This window comes from Mastigoproctus giganteus, chromosome 10 (assembly GCF_048544385.1).
Source record: "Mastigoproctus giganteus isolate SK-2022 chromosome 10, ASM4854438v1, whole genome shotgun sequence".
Classification (NCBI taxonomy): Eukaryota; Metazoa; Arthropoda; class Arachnida; order Uropygi; family Thelyphonidae; genus Mastigoproctus; species Mastigoproctus giganteus.
In genome coordinates, this window is record NC_143584.1 from 125,627,531 (window position 1) to 125,650,661 (window position 23,131).

General features: G+C 35.3%; 1 protein-coding gene across 1 annotated transcript in view; it reads left to right on the plus strand.

Moving 5' to 3' along the window:
* Positions 1-14,555, plus strand: part of LOC150079270 (echinoderm microtubule-associated protein-like CG42247) — a 202,901-nt gene extending 188,346 nt beyond the window's left edge. The window contains exons 15-17 of the mRNA XM_090383013.1: positions 3,807-3,900; positions 7,099-7,194; positions 14,413-14,555. Coding sequence (XP_090239139.1) covers positions 3,807-3,900; positions 7,099-7,194; positions 14,413-14,555 — 333 coding nt within the window. The remainder of the gene's footprint in view (positions 1-3,806; positions 3,901-7,098; positions 7,195-14,412) is intronic.
* The last annotated feature ends 8,576 nt before the right edge of the window (positions 14,556-23,131 follow it).

Genomic DNA, 23,131 nt, shown 5'->3' on the forward strand with positions numbered 1-23,131 from the left:
AACTACAAGTACAGATTCTAGTGTAGCATTAAATTTTCAGTGTCCATGTGACCAGGCTGTTTTGAAAGAGAATGCAATTCAAAACTTTTATTTCCAAGGAGGAGAAAATTGCTGTTGGAGTTAAAGCAGCCTGTCACCATCAGTGGTGGAAACATAGGATCTCCCAGACAGTAAGACAAAAAAATATACAGAGAGGAAGCACCTTTTATCAAACTATTTCAACACCTGCATTGAAATGTAACCGTTTTCATTCATTCACTTAATAACTTCCTTAACCCTTTCAGGACTATGTCTGTATATTTACATTTTTCATTTGTTGCATTGTTTGAAGCCAGCTTCAAACAATGCAACAATTAATGTACAAATTGGCTTGAAAATTTTTCATTTCATGCTGTCATCTTTTATCTGTATTTCCAAGTAACTGTCACCATAGTTTCTAATAGATGGAATCATCTTTTTAAAATTTCTAAAATATATTTGTTCAAGTAATGAATACTGGGCAAAACATTGACAGACTTCAGTGCCTCTGGCAGTCATGGTTGATGTAATGTAAAAGATAAATACAGTATTTTCCAACTTTATAAAAAATTTTCAAGTTAAGTTTTTAATATAAATTATTGTTGTTAAACATTATTGTTTTACTTGATGCATTTTTGTAATGTTCACAGTGTTGCTTTTGGTACGGTGGTAGGCAGGTTAAGTAGATGGTGCAACTGTCCTTTTTTAATACAGTAGAACCTGGATAAGAAATTCCCACATAAGTTTTCTCTTGTACAAGATTTGGTTTCTTAAGTCCCAATTTCAACTCATATGTTGTAATGTATTATTTTCCCACGTAAGAAGTTTCCTAGGTAAAAGGTTTTCCCACATAAAAAGTTTGTGATAAAGAATACAGTGTATTATTATAATGACATTTTCCTACTTAATATAGAAATTCTTTATTTTTATATTAAAAAAATATAAAACAATATTTCATTTTGGTAATCGAACAATTTAGTGCCAAGCATCATTTTAGTTCGTAGTAAATCACTGAAATAGGTGAAATGGCATCATTTCTGTGATATCTCATATTGTGGATGCCTTCACAATGAGTTGTCCTGATATTGCACTACCTCCAATAAGCTACGCTTTGCCAATAGAGAAGACTAATGTTACTTATTCTCGGCAGATACCACCATCCAGAGGTGGTGGTATCCACCGAGAATCCATTGGTGAAGTGTTGTGTTGCCTATTCGAGAATCCATTGTCAAAGGACCACACTCACCTGACTGATTAATTTCCATTGTTTTTTTGAGGATTCCTCTATCTACATCCCTAAAACCTCTGTTAGTATAACTAAGCAAAGCCATAATGAAAATCCACACCGACTGAGATAATAATCGACAACAGCTCTTGCTTGTCACAAGACTTCTAAATCATCAGGCAGCTAGATTGCTACAATGCATATGACCAATGATCATGGACAGGACTATGTCCCAGGAAAGACAGTGCACTAAACCGGCTCTACAACATAATGAGACAACATGGAAGTAACAGCAAACCCTGGATGGGACTCTGTCCCAAGTATATCAATACGTCTGGATCTTGAATATGCGACAACATAAAAGAACAACAACCATGGACTGGACTGCATCCCATGAAATGCAATCCACCAAATTGTCACCATAATTAGAAGAATCAAGGAAGTGACCACAAACCCCAGACAGGGCCTGATCCCATGACTCAAAACCCAGATATTTGAGACACCAGCAGCTTCGCTGCCACAAGCCACATTGGCAATCAAACCAAGCACTCTCGCCTGGTTTTCTTTTACTTCCCCCACCCCTTCTTCTGCCTGGTGAGGCATGGGCTTGCCTCACTGACTTTCTGTGGTCGCCTTCTCTATCGTCTCATACCCATCTTCAGCCTCCCCCTTATTCTTTCTAACTTGCCAGGTACACCCCACTCAATTTATCAATAATTCTAGCATTATATATTCTAGCGTTAACTCCCTTAAATATTATAAATATTATTAAATCTTCCCTTAAATATTATAAATATTATTAAATCTTCCCTTAAATATTATTAAACACTCCCTTTTTTTTTTTTTTTTTTCCACATAGGCCCTTGCCACTGAAATCTTCATTTTCAGAAACTAGGTGGCAGGGCCTGCCAGAGTACAAAATAACATCTACTGGGTACCTAACCTGCTTCCCTGGGGCCAAGTGTGGTAACGGTAAGTCCCAACAGGGGCCCAACGGCTAAATGGTAAGGACTACAGCACACAATGCTACACATCCTTCCATGCCCCACACTTTTTAAATCTCTGGCCTACAGAGTTCTGTGCTACACAAACAAACAAAGTACACAACGCAGAGATGGGGGGGAACCCCTGGTGCCATCAGACAACTAACACACTTTGCACTTGTCGAAACGTTGCCTATTCGAGGTAGTTCAATATCAGGGCACCTCATGAAGGCATTCACAATATGATATATAACAGAAACGATGCCATTTTGCCTAATTTGGGGATTTACTATGAATTAAAATGATGCTTGGCACTAACTTGTTCGATTAGTGAATTTTCCATAGTCTCAGGCTTTCAGCACTAAAACCTTTTTAGTATAAACATTTTGATATAATGGAAGTGATATATTGAAATTGTTTTCATCGAAATCCATAAGTGGATATGCAGACCACGTTAAGTTCTCATGGTTCTGAATTACTTAATAAATTGTTGTTCTGTCTTATTGTAATTATATAATAATGAGTTTAATGAACAGAATGTTAAGCAATTAGAAATCCTTAGTTTAAAAATGTTTCCCATAGGCAGAGTAAAATATTTATAAATTCTGAAATAGTACTTAAAAGTGATCTTATGTGTATTTTTTCATTTTTATTTGTGTAGTTAATATTTCATACCCTTAGGTCATTTTCCCTTCTAAGAAGCTCTAAACCACCAGTCCCTTAAAAAACTTCTTATCCGGGTTGTGATGTATATTATCTTTCAAATGTGCCAGTTGCATGAACAATAGCTTTTCTTCCACAGTAAATAACATTGACAGAATATCTGCCAAAGACCTTTTATGAGTGATTGAGACGGACCTAATGGCTCATAAGTGTAGTGTTCCACTTGGACACAGAGACAAGTTTAAAAATAAATAAAAATAACTTTCCTAAGTAACTAACTGGTAGGTATAATAATAAAAAAAAAAAGAAATTCATCTAAATAAGTTATTATTGTGAATATTTTAACTAAATGATCATAATGTATTTTCGCATTTTTGTTTTGAAACTGAAGTTGATGTCAGACCATAAACTTCCAAAAATCAGTGTCTAACCTGTATATCCATTGTTACTTTGCATTCAAAAGAAAAAAAGATTGTGTTTTGAAAATAGTTTTGTTACAAGATCTTGCTGTGATATTTTACATAATAATAGGTTATATATTATTATGTAAAATATTGTTTTACATAATAAAATTTCAGGGAAAATATTCTGTTGGAAGCTATATTCATAACTTCCAAAAACCAGTAACAAATTGATGAATTGGAAAAAATGTGAATTTTTAAAAAAAGTAACTACTGCAATTATTAATAAATTTAGCATTGCAAAATAGATGGTATTACTAACCATGAAAAAAAAAAGAAAGAAAATTTCACGTTGCCAGGCTATTGCATGCTTGCTGGATCACTTCATCCCATAATTCTTTTTGTTTGTTTACAGTTTAAGTCAGTAATTGTGGGAACCTTAGAGATAGGATTATATTGGTTTCTAGTAAATATGTTTTATTAAATTGAAAGCTTAATTTTTTTTTATTTTAACAGGGAATTTATCCTGTTCAAGATCTTGACTGGTCTGTTGATGGCCTCTATATTCAGTCTATCACTACTATTGGTGATTACCAAGACCTAACTTTATGTAAGTAGTTTAATATACTATATAGTAACCTTTTCTGTTTATACTCTGGGATGACCACATGGTCAAAGGAATTCACAAGATAGAGAATACAAGTAAAAGCAGTACAGTCAGTCCTCGTATAACACGTGTTTACACTACACGAATTCGATCATACACGATTTATAAATAGGGGAACGATATCGTATATAACACGAACCGAATTCGCTTATGTTGTTGTTGTTTGGTTTTTAGGAGCATTAACAGCTAAGGCCATATTGCTCCGGGATATGCAATGCTCATTCCCTGACCTTTCCGCATCCTCCGTATTTGGTGGTGACGGACTCGAGCCCCGGTTTAATCAAGAAGCGTGTGCTACGCACTGCTGCTCCTTCCCACCTGGCTACGGAAGCGCCTTTGTGTTTACAAGAAATGGCAGTTGAATGCGGAATCACCCCAACTGTGAACACAACACGATAGGAATGAAGAGAAGATTCTGAAAATGCATTTATGTTTTTTTTTTATATCAGTGAAGGGGAAACACATTTCACCATAATACGGTAAAAACCCACACAATTCCAGCTATCGGTATTATCGCAAATGCAATTAGATCGAGTTTACTACTAGTTTACAATAGATTCCACTAGCAGAAATGCAACTGGAAATTGTTTTTATTGTTTCATGGTAGTAACCCCCAGAAATGTGCTTTAGTAAAATTTGAGGTGTTAATAGTGTATCTCTGCCTTTACAGCGTTGTTTATTCAGTTGCTACATGCGCGCAGCTTTGTTTGTGTAACAAGCGTGCCTCCTCATTTTGTAATTGTGCTTTATTCCCTAAAAATGAGTAAAATACTTAAAAGGTGTGAAAAGGAAGCATCCTGGTGAAGACACTGCAGATGCAGAGAGAAAGAAAAGCAATATCGATAAACAGAGGCAGACTGGGTCAAAAATTCTTACCCGGGAAAATTTGTGGTGGCCTCATACTATGGTTTATGGCCAAAATCACACCGGCCTCCGGCCCACCGGGGTTTACCTGGTAAGGCTTATGGCCAGTCTGCCTCTGTCGATAGAGAAAAAATATGAAATTGTGAAATGCTTTGAGCGAAATTAAAGACCGTGTGATATTGCATGTGCTACAGGCCTAAATGAGGCAACGCCGAGAATTAGAAAGAATGCAGAGAAAATAAAAACAACTTTCATAGCAGGAACAACCCAAAGTGTAATTAAAATCCATTAGATCAAGACACAAAAAATTGGAAGAGATGGAACGGCTGTCATCTGTTTAGATAGAAAATCAAACAAAAAACAAGTTTGCTTACAATAGAAGCAAAAGCATTAGCAATATTTTATTATGATTATTTATTGTGTTTGGTAATGTTTTGGTTACAAATGTGTGTTCAATCTTGGGTGGTCGGCACCTAACCCTATTTTTCCCATAGGGCCTGTTGTTTATATTGCACGAGGGTTTCTAGGAACACAACTATCGTGCTATACGAGGACTGATTGTATTTAGTAATCATGCTGGCTCAAGCCACGGTCACTTAAAGAACGTGTACTTATATACCCACTTGATTATGGCAGTCTTCAAATTAATAACCCCAGGGGCTCACATCTGGTGAATATGAGCTTGGCACATCCAGGGTCCTGGGCTGGATATCACCATTCTTCCTTTTTTTGGTGATCCCCCCCCACCCTCTCTCAGGGTAACTCGGGAATTTTTTTTTTTTTTTTTTTGCCTGGTGGAGCATAAGCCTCAGCTTCCTTGCACCATATAGCTAATAATAATAATAATTAATGTAATAAAAGCCTGAATAATTACATATCTCTTGATATATTTCTGCATAAAAATTCCTTCTTTGAAGAAGGCAACTTTTTTTTGTATATCTAAAGTCAGCCAAAAAAATAAAAATCTGTACAATGTTAAGCCATTTATTTCATCTTATGCTGTGGATTCCCCCCACTTTTAGGGAAGTATTGTAATCCAGGACATCCAAAATTAATTAACATTAACCTTAGACCAATTGAGCCCCTTAAAAAGAAGTTCTTGTGTGACATTAGATTCCATTTTTTTTGTTTTTATTAGAAAAAATTTATTTGTAGCATTTTTGTTGAATTTACAGTTATTTTTATAATTATGAAATTATATAATTTATTCCATTCTTTCTTTGAAATTTTTTTGTGCTGTATTTATTTTTAGACACATTCAAAATGTGTGAAGCTTCTATTTTTTCACTATGTCTTTCTGTTTGCACATAACAACTCGCCTCCCAGTGTAGATTTTCATGAAAGTTTATATTTGAGTCTTTTAAAAAAGATTTGCCAAACCATCCCAAATTTCATTAAAAGTGGACCGACAGAAATTTAGCAGTTTTATTTTTTGTAAAATTTTGAGTTATTTTTGTACATAAATGGAAGTATATCTTGGATGTTCAGGCCTTACTCAATAAGGTAAATTCAGATCAACACCCTGATTTCCAGGAGAGTATATTCGGTTAGTCTTCGGAAAGTTTTAAAAGTCAATTTCAGTTGGACATTTCCCCCAATTTTTCCTCCTACAGAAATCTATATTACTTTGGATGTTCATGCTTTACTTCAGAAGGAATAGTTGGAAATGAATGTCACTACATGCTATATCAAGTGGATTTTCTTGATAGCAGGTAGCAATATGCATTAGAAACTAGAACAAAATTTTAAAAAAATAATAAAAATCAACGTTGGAAGTATGGCAGGTTGCATCAGTGTGCAAGTACTGAATTAAGTTACTATGTAAAAATCTATCAAAAATCTAGCTGGATGGACTTTCTTATGTATTATCTCTATACAAGTTGTTCATTGGTCGAATTACACGTTTTTGCAGAAAAACCCAGGATGACTTGAAGGGAAACCCTATTTCCTCTGCCTTAATTTGGTTAGTTATAGCCCCAATTGAAGAGGCCTTTAAGAATTCCTTAGGTCTGTCTCTAAAGGGATTTGAACCCATACTTCTCAAACAAGTGAAAAATCCACTAAATCATTATGGAGGACTGTGATGCTTTAACAATAAATGGTACCTAAATAGTAAACTATTCCAAAATCTTTAATAAGAAACAAAATTATTGAAATATTGACTTAGCTGCAATTGCTGTTTTATGAGGCTAACATTGCTGGATAATTTAACAATATTAAATGAATTTCTAGAAGCGTTGTATATTCAACTTCTTTATTTATGTTTTTTAATTATAGGGAATGTAGGAAGTGCAGAGAGAGCAGCAACTCCATCCATTACAGATGCAATCAGGTGGTACAGACCCACTTGTATATTAGGAGATTGTGTTAGTGGTGAGCAACTATATTCAAATATATTTTATATTTTTACCAGAAATCAAAATATGCTTATAGCATGTCTATGTGGTAAATTAATGTGATTTTATATCATTAGACTGCCACTCAGAGGCAGTTATGCTTCAGAAAGAGGATCCAATCTTCCCCCCACAAAAGAATTTGTTGTTTGCGTTCTGCCATTCTTAGTCCATCCTCTCTATTAAGAATTTCCACTCTAATTCTTAAGACTTCTTTCTTGCTGCCTTTTGTTTCCTTTGCTATATGAAAATATTTGCATTTTCAAACCTAAATTCATGTCTGTTGTATTTGTTTTTTTTTTTTACTTCTGGCAGTATTACATCTATAACTGATAAAAGTTTAGTGGCAAGGAGGGTAAAACACTAGGTGGAGGAAGAATGCTAGATACTAGAATGCTGGATGAATTGGAGAACATTATGAGAGAAATGATTGAGTGTTCCTGTGGAATTTATTTCATTTACAGGGAAAAATATAGCAATCAGATTGATTACTACATTTTTCATCTGGTGTCGATGCTGACTTGAAAATGTGTAAAGTTAATGTATAACATTATTTAACCATCAAGCAATAAAATTGCATGATTAAATTTTTTTATGTCCCATAGTACCCAATCAATACTTTCATAAAAATAGGTTGTGAGTTTCAAATTGCCTGTATTAGTTATAATTGTACATATTAGTATTAGCAGTATGCAGCAAAGAAGCTAAAAAAAAAAAAAAAATTCAACTACCTGTTTGACTTCATCCTCACATAGGTATCTATCCAGCTGAGCTTTGCATTTCCCCAAACTGTCAGCCTCAACCACCTATGGAGGCAACTTCTTGCAATCTGGTCTAAACCCCTCTCTCCCCCAGTAATTTGAATTTGTGAGCCCTAGTTCTGGAATCATTTATAAAAGTGAAAATTTCACCCTCGTTCATTTTGCTTACACCTCAATCAAATTGCTTCTGAGGTGTTTGGTTTTCCACTCCGCAGCCACATATTCATAGTCAGTCTTTCTTCATTTGGGTGCCCTTTTGTCGAACTCACCAAGTGCGTCTCCTGTCGTTAAACCCTTTCAGGAAGATCAGTGTCTTTTTTTTTTGTTTTAGGTGCAGCCTTGCAATTACAAGTATGGTCTCATAATTGCCCTAACAGTAGTACCATGACCTCCTAATTCTATAAACAAATGTTTGATAAATATCGATAAGACACCATGGCTTGGAGAACTTCATGTTCAACTGTATCAGAAACTCCCAAATATCTTTCTTCCTCAACTGTTTTTAGTTCAACTCCACCAAGTGTAAAACCTGTCATTTTTCTGACCATCTCTGAAGTCTAAGCCATTCTGAAGAAGCTGTGCTTGGTACTTATTAACTACCCTACCAAGTTTCATATCGTCTGCAAATTTTTACCTCATGTCCTCATCCCTTTGTTGATGTCATCTAAGAAAATTAGAAACAAGAGTGGTCCTAGTACCAATCCTTGGGGATTCCACCTCTTACATTCAGAAGAATAACTATTAATCACAACCTTCTGCTTTGCAGTCATCCTAAATCCATCTAAGGATTTTTTCTGTGATTCCAACATTTTCCTACTTACCTGTCATACATGACTGAGTCAAATGCTTTGCTAAATCTAGGTAAAAACAATGTCAAAATAGCTAACTAAGTTGGATAAACATGATTTTCCCCTTTAAAACCATTCTGTGTTTCCTTCAGAATTCTATTTCTGTCTAAATGACCTTGTAATGCACTTTGTCATTGCCTCCCTGACATTCCCTGTGACTTAAGCCAGACTGACCAGTCGGTAGTTACCCACTTCACTCCTAGAGTACCTTAATGCACTGGCAATACATTGGCATTTCAACAATCCAGGGGTTGGAAACCTTTTTTGAGTGAAGATCCATTTTTGATCTAATTAAAAAAAAAAAAAAAGAATCTGTAAAGAATCCCTCTCCTCCCAGCTTGAGCTGCACCTCAGCTCAGGCTGGGAGAGGGGGAGGTTTTTAAGGGATGAAATAGAGTGGGAAGGTGTTTTATTAAAAAATGTATATTTTTTGAAATATTATTTATTAATACTGAAAAAATGTAACAAACATCCAATTAGGTACAAATAAATGTGACTTTGCTGCTGAACTTCTTGAGCGAATCTCTCAGCATCAGGCGAGTATGCTGTAATATTCATCTTTAAACATGCTGAGAGACTTACATTGTTTAGATGGTTTCTTGATTTATTTTTAATATACTTCATGTTCGAAATTATTTGCCTGCAGAAATACATTGAACCAAAAACTGAGAGAAGTCCAAATGCAAATATTTTTAAATTTATATACTTGTCCAGTAAGTATACTCCACGCATCGAACATAGTTTGGTCTTTCATTTTCAACTCATCTATCACTGTCCACTTGTGTAGAATTGCAAAGGCAGCCTTTTGCCTCTGCAAATTCTCGATTTCAGTCTTGCACTCCACATGTCCTTGATTTTTAACTCTAAATCCATTTTAAATTGTGCTTCATGTGGGCTAAAAGTTAGAACCGCAGTTACATGTTCAAAGATCCAGAGGTTGCCTCCATGTGCAAGCACATTGGGTGACCACCAAGGTGTGAACCAATGTAAGCAGGGGTCGAGGTGTGCTGCCCACACCACACGGAGGAATGCCACGCCTGTATTACCAGACAATACTAGGTGGTAGATGACTCTTATCAACCAGTGCAATACCACCACTTTGCTTATTGGAGGCTTGAAGTGGTGGAACCCATGTTTAGTCACCAGACCCAAGTTCCAGTCAAACCTTCCCCATCTCTTCCATCATGCAGATGACTGATGTCGTTTGAGGTTATGATAGACATCATGGTGAGATCCAAACCTCCTTATGTTTCGAGGGTACAGCTCTAAAATGGTGTTTGCAGGCCAGCCGCTAGTTAGTATACCAGACCAAACCTATTGGTAACAATCTGGGAGGCTTTTGGATCAGCTAGTGTATAATCTTGCTACCTCTACTCTGCCAGATAGTGACTGGAGGGAGTCCGAGTAGTGTGTATGCCAGGGGGGGGGGTCGTTGTTGAGGCCACGTTATGTCAAGGATATAAGTATATTCTTACCATGTGTACGCCGTATACAAAAATTTTATTACTTCATACAGCCTGTTCTCCAACACTTTTCTTATTACTGAATACACCATGAATTGTAAAACTAATAGAGTAAGCTTATCTGTGAAAAGATTTAAACCTCCCAAACACTTCCTAGTCCATTTCACAAATATACTTGGTCTCAGTTCTAATCTCAACAATGTCCATTTCCACTTGCAGTCTGCCAAACCCCATGTACTTTTTCTGACTGAAATCCAGATGGCCAAATTATTCACTGTATGATTCATTTCATCTCAAAAGTGGTACTTGTGCATATGTCCATTCCGATATTCCCTGTCAGAGACTTGGTACTTTGGAATCTCCTCTTTTTGACTTTCTCACACTTAAAATCTCTCTACCTTATGCTGTCAAATTTATCTGTTTTCTCTACCATTCTCCGAACTCCACTAATCATTTGGAGCACTTCGACTTGATCTCTTTGCAACTTGACTTTCTCCAATCCAACTTTCCTAACAGTGAGGTAATTTTCCTTGGTGATTTTAATGCTCACAACTCCAGCTGGCTTCCATTCTCTAGTCACCACCTCTGTAAAAACCAGATGGTTCTATTGTCACTTCAGCCAAGGATAAAGCTGACATGCTAACATTCCATTTTCCTTCCAACTCATATATTAATGATCTTGGTAAAACACCTCCCACAATTCCCAATTCCCAACACACTCCATTCAATGCCTTCTGTGGTCTTCCATCAAAAGGATGTCAGAAGGATTTTGACGAATCTTGATGCTAAGAAAGCTCCAGGTCCTAATGGTATTTCTCTACTTGTTCTCAAAACCTGTGCTCCTGTTCTTTTTTGTTCTGTTCTTTGCCACCTTTTTTTTTTTCACTTTCTTATTCCAAAGGTGTTTTTCCTTCTGGTTGGAAATTTACTCATATCCAGCCAGTTCCCAAATAGGGTCACCAATCCCTACCATTGCAATTACCTCTACTGTTTCTAAAGTAATGGAGAAATCAATTAACCACAACTCTTAAACTACCTAGAATCCTTTCATCTGATCAACGATCACCAGTATGGATTCCGTCAGTGTCGATCCACTGGGGATATTCTGGCTTATGTTACCATTTATGGACAAATTCAGTGGAAAAGTTTGGTGAAACACAAGCAGTTGCTCTTGACATCTCAAAGGCTTACAATTGTGTTTGGCATAAAGGTCTTCTAAACAAGCTTCCATCTTATGGTTTGACAACTGTTTTTTTGTAATTGGTTATCCAGTTTTCTCTCTGACCACTCACCGAGGGTGATGGTAGATGGCTCTCTGTCTTCTAACTTCTCCACCAATGCTGTTGTTCCCCAAGGTTGTTCTTTCCCCCACTCTTTTCCTGTTGTATATTAATGACCACCTTCCATTGACCAGAAATCATTTCCATAGTTTTGCTGACAATAGCACATTACATTCCACTTTCTTCCAGTTTGAGAAACCTTTCCCTGCTCAATCAGCTTCAACTTCTCAAATATCCACTACCAATTCCTTAAATGCTGATCTCCAGGTAATTCTTCAGTGGGGCAAAGACAACTTAGTTGATTTCAATCCTTCTAAAACTGAGTCCTGTCTTATATCTCGCACAATGGATATCTTATCTTTGGTGACACTCTGATGTCTTGGCAAAATGATATCTCTTTTGGGGATTACCCTGATTTCTAATCTCTCTCTTGGCAAAAGCACATTACAAATATTTCTTCCTCTGCATTTAAAAAACTTGGTTTTCTCTTTTGCTTTACTTTTCTTCCAAACAGCTGTTCACTCTGTACAAATCGCAAATCTGCCCTACCATGGAATATCGTTCCCATATCTGGGGCAGTGCCCCCCAAAACCTATCCCAGGCTTCTAGATTCCATTCAGAAGAGGGCAGTTAATTAATGACTCCTCTCTAACAGTCTCTCCACTCACTGTCTCATAGACATACTCTGTTTCTGCTGCAAGCCTTTTCTACAGATACTTCCATGGGCACTGTTCTGAATTGACTTCTATAATTCCCGCTCTCTCTTTCAAAACAGTCCGAACACATGCCACCACCAGCCAACATCCATTTACTGTCTAACTTCAAACTCGCAGAACCAACTTTTCATCTTCCTTGTTTATTCATTCAGCTGCCGTTTTCTGGAACAACCTTCCTACATACGTATTTCCTGAACATTACAGTCTACAGAAGTTCAAGTCTTCAAAGTCTGTCAACAAATATTTTCTTTCGTCTTCTCAACCTCCAACCCAAGCATGGTACTAAGTACTATAGTTTCTAATAACTCTCGTGTTTGGGGTCTTCATAAAAAAAAAAATTTTTTTTAAAATAAAAAAATGTAAAAAGAAACGTCATGCCAGGCAAATCCTGTCAAAAATTTGTGCTAATGGCAGAAGTATATATACAGTCGAACTTGGTTATAATGAGTATCAAGGGACCGACAGAATTTCCTTGTTATAACCATTATTCACTATATCAGTGATGAGTTAATAAATCTAACTCTTATTTTTTTTTAATTCTCAATAACTTGATAAAAAATAGATTCAAAAAACAAAAGAAATATTAGAGAAAAAAATAATATTAGTATATACCAACATATTTTTTGTATTAATATGCTTGTATTCGGTTTTTAAATTGATCCAGCCAACAGTTGTTACGTACGAAATTGTTGCATCTAAATTGTTTAGCAAATTTTTCCACTTGACCTTCACAATCGGACCGTCTATTGAAAATCCAGCACTTCTTTGTGTAGTGAACCATTGAAGCAATGCTTCATCGATGTTTGTAACCTCACACTATCTAAATTTTTGTTTTTTTTTTCTTGGTTATGTTCTTTTCCAATGCCGATATGTAAACATGTTTATTCTTACACAATGTCGAGACTTTTGAAGAGGCCAAAAAATTTTTTATACAGTTCGAACATTTTTTGCACCACGTTCTAACTCATGAATAATTTCGACTCTTTCACAAATGAAAGAGTTAGTAGTTGTTTTGTTAGTAAACATATTTCCAAAGGAAGGGTTCCTTTCTAACTGATTTTACTTTAAAACGACAGTAAAATGATCTGCATACAAAATTCTTAACGTCCCATTTCCAAAATTCTTAGAAGTCCAGAAATAAATTTATGGTTCAGTGAATAGAAGACAATCTGTAAATAGGGTAATGTGACAAGTGGAACGCCAATGCATTATTGTATAGTGTCCCCATCCTCGAAAGGACAAGGTCATAAACTGGCCGCTAATCTGATACGGGTGGTCATAAAATCAAAGTCGCTCCTTTCATTTTTGTCTATTCCAAGAATTGGATTTTTTCTACTATCCAAGCAATTAAGAATGTTTGCATAGTTACCAAAATTTGTACGGTATATCCATGTAGTATACTCGTCATAACAGTGAGCGATGGGAATACACATACATTAAAATTATGGCCTTTTGCTCATTGCAGCCGTGATCTCATTATTTCTGTGCTCATTATAAATAAGTTTGACTGTAATTTAATCCAATATTTTAACTACACCTGATTAGAAAAATAAGTACACCTACCCAACCAGAGCAATAAAAACTTGTTCTTATCACAAATTGAAAACAATGCTATATCCAGGAAAACAGCTTTTCCTGCATGTCACATCCATTGTGATCTCTCAATTTGTTATTACACGCTTGTCACTTCAGTTCAGTAAGAGCTATCATTTCCACTTTCATCATGTGATGATTTTTATAAAAAGTTAGGTTTATTTACATGTGATTACGTAATGAAATATAAATTAACTTCCATAATTTTTTTAAGTTATTAAATTGAAATTCATTTGAATGCCTATTCTTTTTTAAGATGGCATTTCTAGGTGTAACTGCAACCAGTGCTGTAATTAACATTTATCAATTTTGCAAAAGGAATAACTAAGCAATCTCTGATACTCGCTTTATTTTTTAAATAAAATATCTATTACAAAATAACATATTTTAGTATTTATATTTTTTTTATAACACAAGAATTGTAACAAAGTTTTATTTTTTTGTAAAAGCTTATTTTTGCATATTTGTAAATTGTCAAATTTACAAATATGCAAAATAGATTAATGAATTAGTGATTTTTTTAATTACCATTTCTAGGAATATGGAAGAATACCAGTATGAAAAATGTAGCTTATGTCAGTTGTCAGACATCCAATTCCAGGCAGCTCCTTGCTGCAGGAGACAAGCGAGGATTCATCAGGCTATTCCGTTACCCTTGTATAAGTTCCAAGGTCAGTTAAATTATGAAATGTTTTACCTTACCCAAATCTCCTTTTTACTCACAGATAAGCTTAATACAAGGACAATCTTCAATCTCGATAAAGAGTGATCATAATTTTTCATGAACTGCACTGCTTGATATTTTTAGCTGAGCTGTGGAATTTAAGACCAAATCAAGTTGCCGTGAGTTAACTTGGCACGCAATTGCTTGTGTGCATGGTGCGATTTTGGTAGTCGGCCAAGTTTATGCCTGTTCAGTTTCGCCTGCCTAACAATGGATGTGACCCGCAAGGATCAGGATGCTGCTCTCAAATTTTGTTTCCGTCTCAAGAAAACAGCTGAAGCATATGAAACGTTAAGAGGCTTAAGGTGAATCTGTGCTTCCATATAGCACAGCTTGCAGGTGATTTAGAATATTTAAAGATGGATGTGATTCAATCACAAAAATTGGCTGTCCTGGAATTCCAACCACTGCTGACACCTCCACAGTAACAATAAATACTGCTTTATAATTGTGAGAGAAGATTGCCATATAACAAGAAGCAACTGGCAGGGCTACTGAGAATACAAGCAGGAAGCATGCACAGTATTCTCCATGACCATTTGGATACGACACGTGTTTGTGCATGCTGGTTCCAAGACTACTCACACCCGAGGAGCTGTTACGGATAGTGGTTACTGAAGATGGTGAGGTTCTGCACAAGGTGATAACAGCGGTTGTAATGGTTTCTTCATTTCAACCCAGAGAGTAAGCAACAAAGCTCTTTTGGAAATCAACTTCATCACCAGCAGTGAAAAAAAAGCAAAGTTGTGGCTTCTGCTGGAAACGTTATGGTCATCTCTCATCCACCGTATAGCCCTGCCCTTGCACCCTGCAATTTTTTTATTTTTTATTTTCAAAGTTAGAGAAGCTGTAAGGAAAATGTTTCCAGATGTCAGAAGTTGTAAAGACATTGGAGGCGATTCTTAAACAAATGTCAAAAAATGGCTTTCACCAGGTTTTTGAACAATGGCAAAAACATTGGAGTAATTCCATCAATTGGGGACTACTTTGAAAAGGACCATCAAATATGAATGATTAATGAAGGTATGTTATGAAAAAAAACCAACCGAAAAAAAACCAAAAAAAAACCAGTTATTCTTTATTGAACAGCCTTCGTATTTTAAAATTATGTGGCATGTGACAGTTTTAAATTCTTCTTTTACTTTATGCTGTGTTTTATAGCTGTTATCATGTGCAGTTAATATGCTTGCAGCTGAATGTTTCAATTAAGTAAAATTGATTCTGAAAAAAATGACAAGGGCTTGCCATTTACTTCAGCATAATTATTTGTTGGCTTCATTAAAACTATGTGTATGGCTAGGTTTTTGTTGTAAAATGTAGATGTGTGTGTGTGTGTGTGTGTGTGTACAGTAAACTTTGTAAAATCAACATTTTAAAATTCAAATATTAAGAAAACCAATCTGACTGTGTATTAGTGATGACATTTGTCTTTTAAAATTCCTTGCAAAAAAAGTGTTGGCAATTAACTAGCCATTTGTTTAAAAGATGAGACACTGCTATGACGGTTTATTTCAGGATTAACTGATCCTCTCTTCAGCAGTGATAAAAACCTCCTCATTTGGAAAAAATAGTATGACTGATTTGAAAATTCAGAAATGCATACAGCTCAAATTCCACTTTTGTCATAAATTATGACCCAGGTTTCAACGTGACAGGAACTTAAAGTTCATATTTACTGCCAGTTGAGCTCCTTGTGACAATAATTCTGTAAGGACAAACATTTGTTCATTAACTATCAGAGTTATTTTATAAACATAAACCTTTCATTTTCAAGTGCTTAATTACTTAATGTAGTTAGAAAAAAATATTAGATAATTGATTTCCTTTAAGAGACTGGTCTTACTTTTATGTAGAAGTTTTAGCTTTTTATTTTTATAGAAGTGTAGCTGAATTTTTAAAAGTAGCCTGCAATAATTTTTTTTTTTTTTTTTTTAAACACTTTCTATTTGCCTTAGGTGGCAAAGTAACATATTTCACATATAACTGTGGAACATTGCAGAAAAAGGTTGGCTACCATTGTTCCACAGCACTGATTATAAATAGGCATATCTTTGCCTTTCTGTACAGATGTGCAGCATACAACACTTCAATCTCCATATCAAAGGTTTTTACTTAAGCATTAGCAGAGGCATATGATGCAAGAAAGCAAGCTTATAACCCATCAGCCAAAAAAAACCCGTTCCTGTTTCACCCATCCATTCACTCCAAAAGTTTGTCTAGTTCAGCCTTGCATTTATTTAAGCTGTTAACTTCCATGACAGATGGAAGCTTGTTCCAGCAATCAACCACCCGTTGGTTAAAGGCAAATTTCTATGCATCTATTCTACAACTGTCTTTCCTCAGTTTGAATTTATACCCCCTCAAGTGTGGAATCTGAGCAAGAGGAAGAATCCCATCAACATTGAGCTTGCTCAAACTATTCAAGGCCTTGATCACCTCACAGGTACCTAGTCTCCATATGCTGCAATTTGCAGAACTTAAGCCTCTCTTTGCACCAGCAACCCTTTTTCACTCATTAATCTTGTTGCCCTTCTCTGTACTCAAGGTGTGGCCTGATCAGTGACAAGACCCCATGAACTACTCTTGCAGCCTGTCATAGCTCAGGAAACTTCATATCTGACTGCACAATTATCCCCAGGTCTTTTTCATTCTCCACTACCCTGAGTTTAGTACAGCTCGTTGGTATGTTACTCTGGGGTTACTGCTACCCATGTGCAGTACTTTGCACTTTGCAATGTTAAACTTCAGTTGCCACCTCTCAGCCCATCTGCTCAACTTTTCTAGATCCTGTTTCAGCAGTGTACTGTCCTTACTGTCACTAACAACTCTACCAACCTTCGTATCAGCCTCATATACCTTCATCAATATCATTGATAAATGGAGAAAGCAACAATGGACCCCTGGGGAACTCCACCAATTGCATGAAGGGCAGTGTCCATTGATTACCACTTGCTGTCTTCTCCCACTCAATCATCCTTTTATCCATTGTAGCTACATGACCAAAATGCCATACTGCTCCAACTTGTACAGTAGTAGTTTCCATGTGCAACAGTATCAAAAGCTTTCCTAAAATCCAAAATTATATTTTGCATCCAATTCCTTTGTGACCACATCGTAGTATTCAGTCGAATTGGTCAGACAAGACTTCCCCTTAATAAACCCATGCTGCATCTGAACTATAACTGCAGTCTTGTCTTGCAGTGCTTCTTTAACCAGTGACTCCATTATTTTCCCAGAACAGAAGTTAAACTTACAGGTCTGTAATTACTCATGTCACCTTTCGATCCCCCTTTGTGAATTGGGGATACATTTGCACATCTCCAGTCCATGGGGACCTCCCCTGAGTCTAAGGATGCCCTCATAATCATGGCTAAGGGCCTGGTTTGCTGCCTACTTTAATATAATTCGATAGATCTCATCCACCGCAGGTGCCTTCCTAATTTTTAACTTCAGCAATTTCTCCTCCACTTTGCTCTCAGTTATTACAAAATCATTTAATTCCCTGTTAGAGTTTGATAAGCTTCTGGCCTCCACTTCCCTCATGTGTGAATGTATATGTAAAATACTCATTCAGTTTTCCAACTACCTGAGCAGAATCCTCAACAATCGAACCATCAATATCCAGTGGACCAATCTGATTCATCCCCTTCCTTCTAGAGCTTATATAAGTAAAGAAGTCTTTACTGTTTTTCTTTGCACCCTTTGCCAAAGATTTCTCGTATTCTGCCTTCACTTGCCTAACGTCCTGTATGACTTGATTACAGACTATCTTATATCTACTGTAGGCATCTGTGTCTCCTGATAATTTATATGCATTCCATGCATCCATGCATTTTTCTTCTATGCCACAAGTTTCATTAGTTCATCTGACATCCATTTAGGTCTAAACCTTGAACAGTATTTCTTAGTTGGCACGAAAAGCCCAGTAGCTTCCAAGATGAATTCCTTCAATGCTTCCCATTTAGAATTTACTGTTGGTAACATCATGAGTTGATCCCACTGTACAGAATTTAAAAACTGTCTGGGAACAATGTAATCACCTTTATGAAAGCAAAAACCCTTCCCTTTACACCTGATACATCTTTGAGTAAATCCCACAGTGGTACACTGTGATCACTGCCACCTAGTAGTTCCTTTATCTGCAGACTCTTACTGCATGAATAATCACTGCTGATAACTAAATCAAGAGTATTACTCCCTCTGGTTGCCTCTCGAACATGTTGCTGTAGAAAACAATCATCCAATAAATCCACAGAAGTCTTACTAGTGCGAGAGTGACCAACTCACAAGTTCCACTCTATCTGGGAAGTTAAAATCTGCCATTATAAGACAATTTGATTTACTGTCCCACTATTTCTCTATACAGTTGTTTGTTGTACTCATCAGAGTCATTAGGCCTATGACACACTCCTACTCTCAACTTTGCTTTCCCAATGCTTATGTCACATGAAATTGACTGAACACTGCACTGTTCACCCATGTCAAATGGATGCACTTCTTTAGATTTTATGTGTTGCTTAACTAAAAGCATCACCTTCCCCTTCTATCCTTTCTGTACACATTGTACTCCCCAAATTTCAATTCTGAATTCCTTATCTCTGTGTGACACTACATCTCTGACATCCCAACAATCATACTTATCCCACATTACAAAATTTATCATAACCTCTTTTGGCTTTACAAAATTTTTATTGTGAAAATATCATCACACACAATTCTGAAATAAACATCTTGTAATTTCTTTTTAATGAAAGATTTTAAAAGTTGCTGATATTTTTATAAGTCATGGGTGTGGTTAGAAAGGTGAAGAGGTCATGCCAGTGCAGATAACTTTATACATATATTTTTTGCTATTTTTTAGGCACGATATTCAGAAAAGAAACAAGGAAGTTCAAAAGTGAATGCTGTGTGCTTTCTCACTGAAGACAAATATTTGGTATCCACTGGAGGAAAGGATGGTGTGCTGTTTGTTTGGAAGCTCATCCCAAATCAATCAAATCAGTAATTCACAAAAAACTATAAAAAGGGTTCTGAAAGTGCATATTTAAGATAATCATCAGTCCATCTTTTTTAAAACCGGTATTTAACATACATGTGCATTTTTATATATATGTACTAAAAATTTCTTTACTACCTTTGTAGTATTTTTAATGCAGTAATAAATCAAAAAAGCATTTTTTTCTGAAATAAAGTTTTTTAATAAATTTCTGGCATGTTTAATTGTAAAGCAAGCAATATAACATTATCTCAAATTCCTCTTTAGTGCATTTTTCCTTCCCACTTCTGCTAAACAACTATGGTTCCTTTCTCTATTCTGTCAAACACTGACAATAGACATTGCTTTTTCATCACAGAATGAGGTGAAGATTGGGTGTTACTGTCCCCCTAGATCAGTGGTGCACAAACTTATTTCGCTTGCAACCCCCTTTATTAAATATAAAATTGATGCAACCCCTGAATGTAAACCCCGAGGGAGGATGACAAGATTTTTAGAGAAAAAAAAATGGCATTTTATACATTATGTCAGCGATTTCCAAACTGGGAGGCGCACCTCCCTGGGGAGGTGTGGACTAGTGCAAAAGGAGGCGCGAAAAGTTTAACAGAAATGTAATTTTCATAACATAACATATATAAATAAAAATATATATACATATAAATAAATTTTCATAACATTAAATTTTATAACCTATTTTTTAAAGCATTTACCGCCACCTCTCTCACTCTTAACTTTGATATAAACATGAGATAAACATTTATTTGGAAAAAATATATATTTTGCTGAAATGGATTGATGAATTATGATTGATATGATGTAATGTAATATATATAATTTAGTGCATACTATGTATGACATATATAGGTAGTTTGCATAGTATAGCATTAGCTGCATGGTTGAAAATATGGTTTCAGCAGTGTGCGATTGTGTTTTTTATTGTTTTTGGCATGATTACTTACTGATAATAATTGTTAGTAATTTAGAAGTTGTATTTTTTAAGAATATAAATTTAATCCTAATATTTTTAGATGAATGGATACATTTTTGACTGGTTACAAGAGAAAATCCACTAATAATGAAGATGCTGATACAAGCAACAGGGAACAAGGAGGTAGAACTCCCAAGACAAGAAAATACGATTCATCCATTTATCATTAGGATTCACAAGTGTTATTATAGATGGCTTGGAAAAACCAATGTGTTTGTTTTGTACAAAAGTTTTGGCTGCAGATAGTATGAGACTAGGCAAATTAAAACGGCATTCTGAATAGGTTGGTAATGCCCATAGAATTTTTTCAAAGAAAATTAGACGAGTTTAATAAACAAAAGCAAACGTTCAAAAAAATAGTTTCTGTTCCATCAAATGCATTGCTAACATTGTACCAAGTTTCTTACAGAATCACGAAATGTAAAAAAACCACACACACAATAGGAGAAACTCTAGTTTTGCCAGCAGCCATTGCTATGGTTAAAATAATGCTCGGCGAATCATATGCGAAACAGCTGTGACAAATACCGCTTGCTGATAATACAGTTGGCAGAAGAATCAATGATATATCTAAAGATCTTTGCGATCAGTTCTAAAGATGCTCATTTAATTGCATATGTTCGATATGTTGCAGAAACTAATATAATAGAAGATATATTATTTTGCAACCCCATTCCTGGAAAGGCCACATCCAATGAAATTTTTAATATAACTGACACTTTTTTTGATGAGAACGACAAAGTGGAATAACTGCATTGGACTCTGTACTGGTGGAGCACAGTCAATGTCAGGACTTCAAGCATTAGTTAAAAAGAAAGCCCGAAGTTATCTGGATGCACTGCATGCTTCACAGAGCAGCTCTCGTGTCAAAAAATATGAATGAGGAACTTAACAACATTTTTACAAAAGTTACAAACTACATAAAAAACAGTCCTTTAAAAGTTAGGTTGTTTGCAAAGCTGTGTGAAGATATGGAAGCTAATTATACCTCACTTCTATACTATTGTGAAGTGCACTGGCTATCTCGTGCAAAAGTGATTCAAAGGGTGTTTGAACTCAAAGAAGAGATTGCAATTTTTCTTGATGAAAATCATAATGAAGAGACAAATTTATTTAGGAATGATAACTTTATTGTTAAACTTGCCTATTTGGTTGAAATTTTTGGAAAATTGAGTGTTTTGAAGGAATCAGTGCAAGGACCACAAATGCATTCACTGATTCAAAAAGAAAGTGTAAGCATTCATTAAAAAATCGGAGCTATGGAAATCAAATTTACAAAAAAATAAGTTCGACATGTTTCCACTTTTAAATGATTTCTGCGCCAGAGTTAACATTGAAGCAAACAAAAATCTATTTACTAAACACTTGGATGGTTTGCTAATGCACTTTTCACATTATTTCAAAGATCTTGATTTTACAAAGTTCACATGAATACAGAATCCATTTGTCGATGAACAAGATGATGAATTTGGATTGACAACTATTGAAAAGGAAAATTTGATAGAATTATCATGCGATACTTCATTGAAACAAAAATTTCAGAGTGAAACCCTAGTTCAATTTTAGTTGAATCGAAGTGAAGAATATAATACTTTGTCAAGCAAAGCAACACAAGTGCCATTCGTAACATCATATTTATGCAAAATGGGATTTTCTGCATTAGCTGCAATGAAATTCAAATATCGAGCCCGTTTAGTAGTAGAAAAAGAGCTACGAGTAGCACTCTCCTCAATGACACCTAGATTTGATAAACTTTGTGCTAATAAACAAGCACATCCATTGCATTAAAAACAAACTAATTTAAAAATGAAAATATATATATATATATATATATATATATATATATATATATATATATATATAGTAAAACCTTATTATTCTGTCAATTACGTTTTTTTCATTTTTTGTATTAATACACTTTTTACCATTTAAAAATGTGTCTGTATTATTTTATGAAATAAAGAGGGGGGGAGGCGCCAAGATTAGATTTTTTTTTAAAGGGAGCATAGTAACAAAGTTTGGAAACCACTGCATTAATGTTTTTTTAAGAATAAAATAATATCCGGATTATTATTTCATGTATTATTGTATTAAAAATATGAAATTGCATAATTATGGATGTTTTACTTCAAGGGAGGCGCCGGGAAAATTTTGCAGGTCAAGGGAGGCGCGGGCTCAGAAAGTTTGAGAAACACTGCATTATGTAATAGAAAATTTTGAATACTGAGAAGGGAATAAAAAATAAAAAGTTTCCTTTTTAATTTACAAATTAAAATAATTGTTTAATATTTTAATTGAATACAGCAAAACAACAAATCAAAATTATTCTTCAGTTAAGATTACAAAACAAAACATTAATGAGAAGGATGAACCTGGGTAACTGACAATATTTGGACACAATATTTGAAATTACTAATCTCACGTCATCATCTGGATCAAGTCTGGAATGCGTTTTTGTTTTTATAGCTGTTAATTTTGAGAAACCAATCTCACATAAATATGTAGACCCGAAAGGTAGCTATCTTTGTATCTCCATTTTCGATAATTC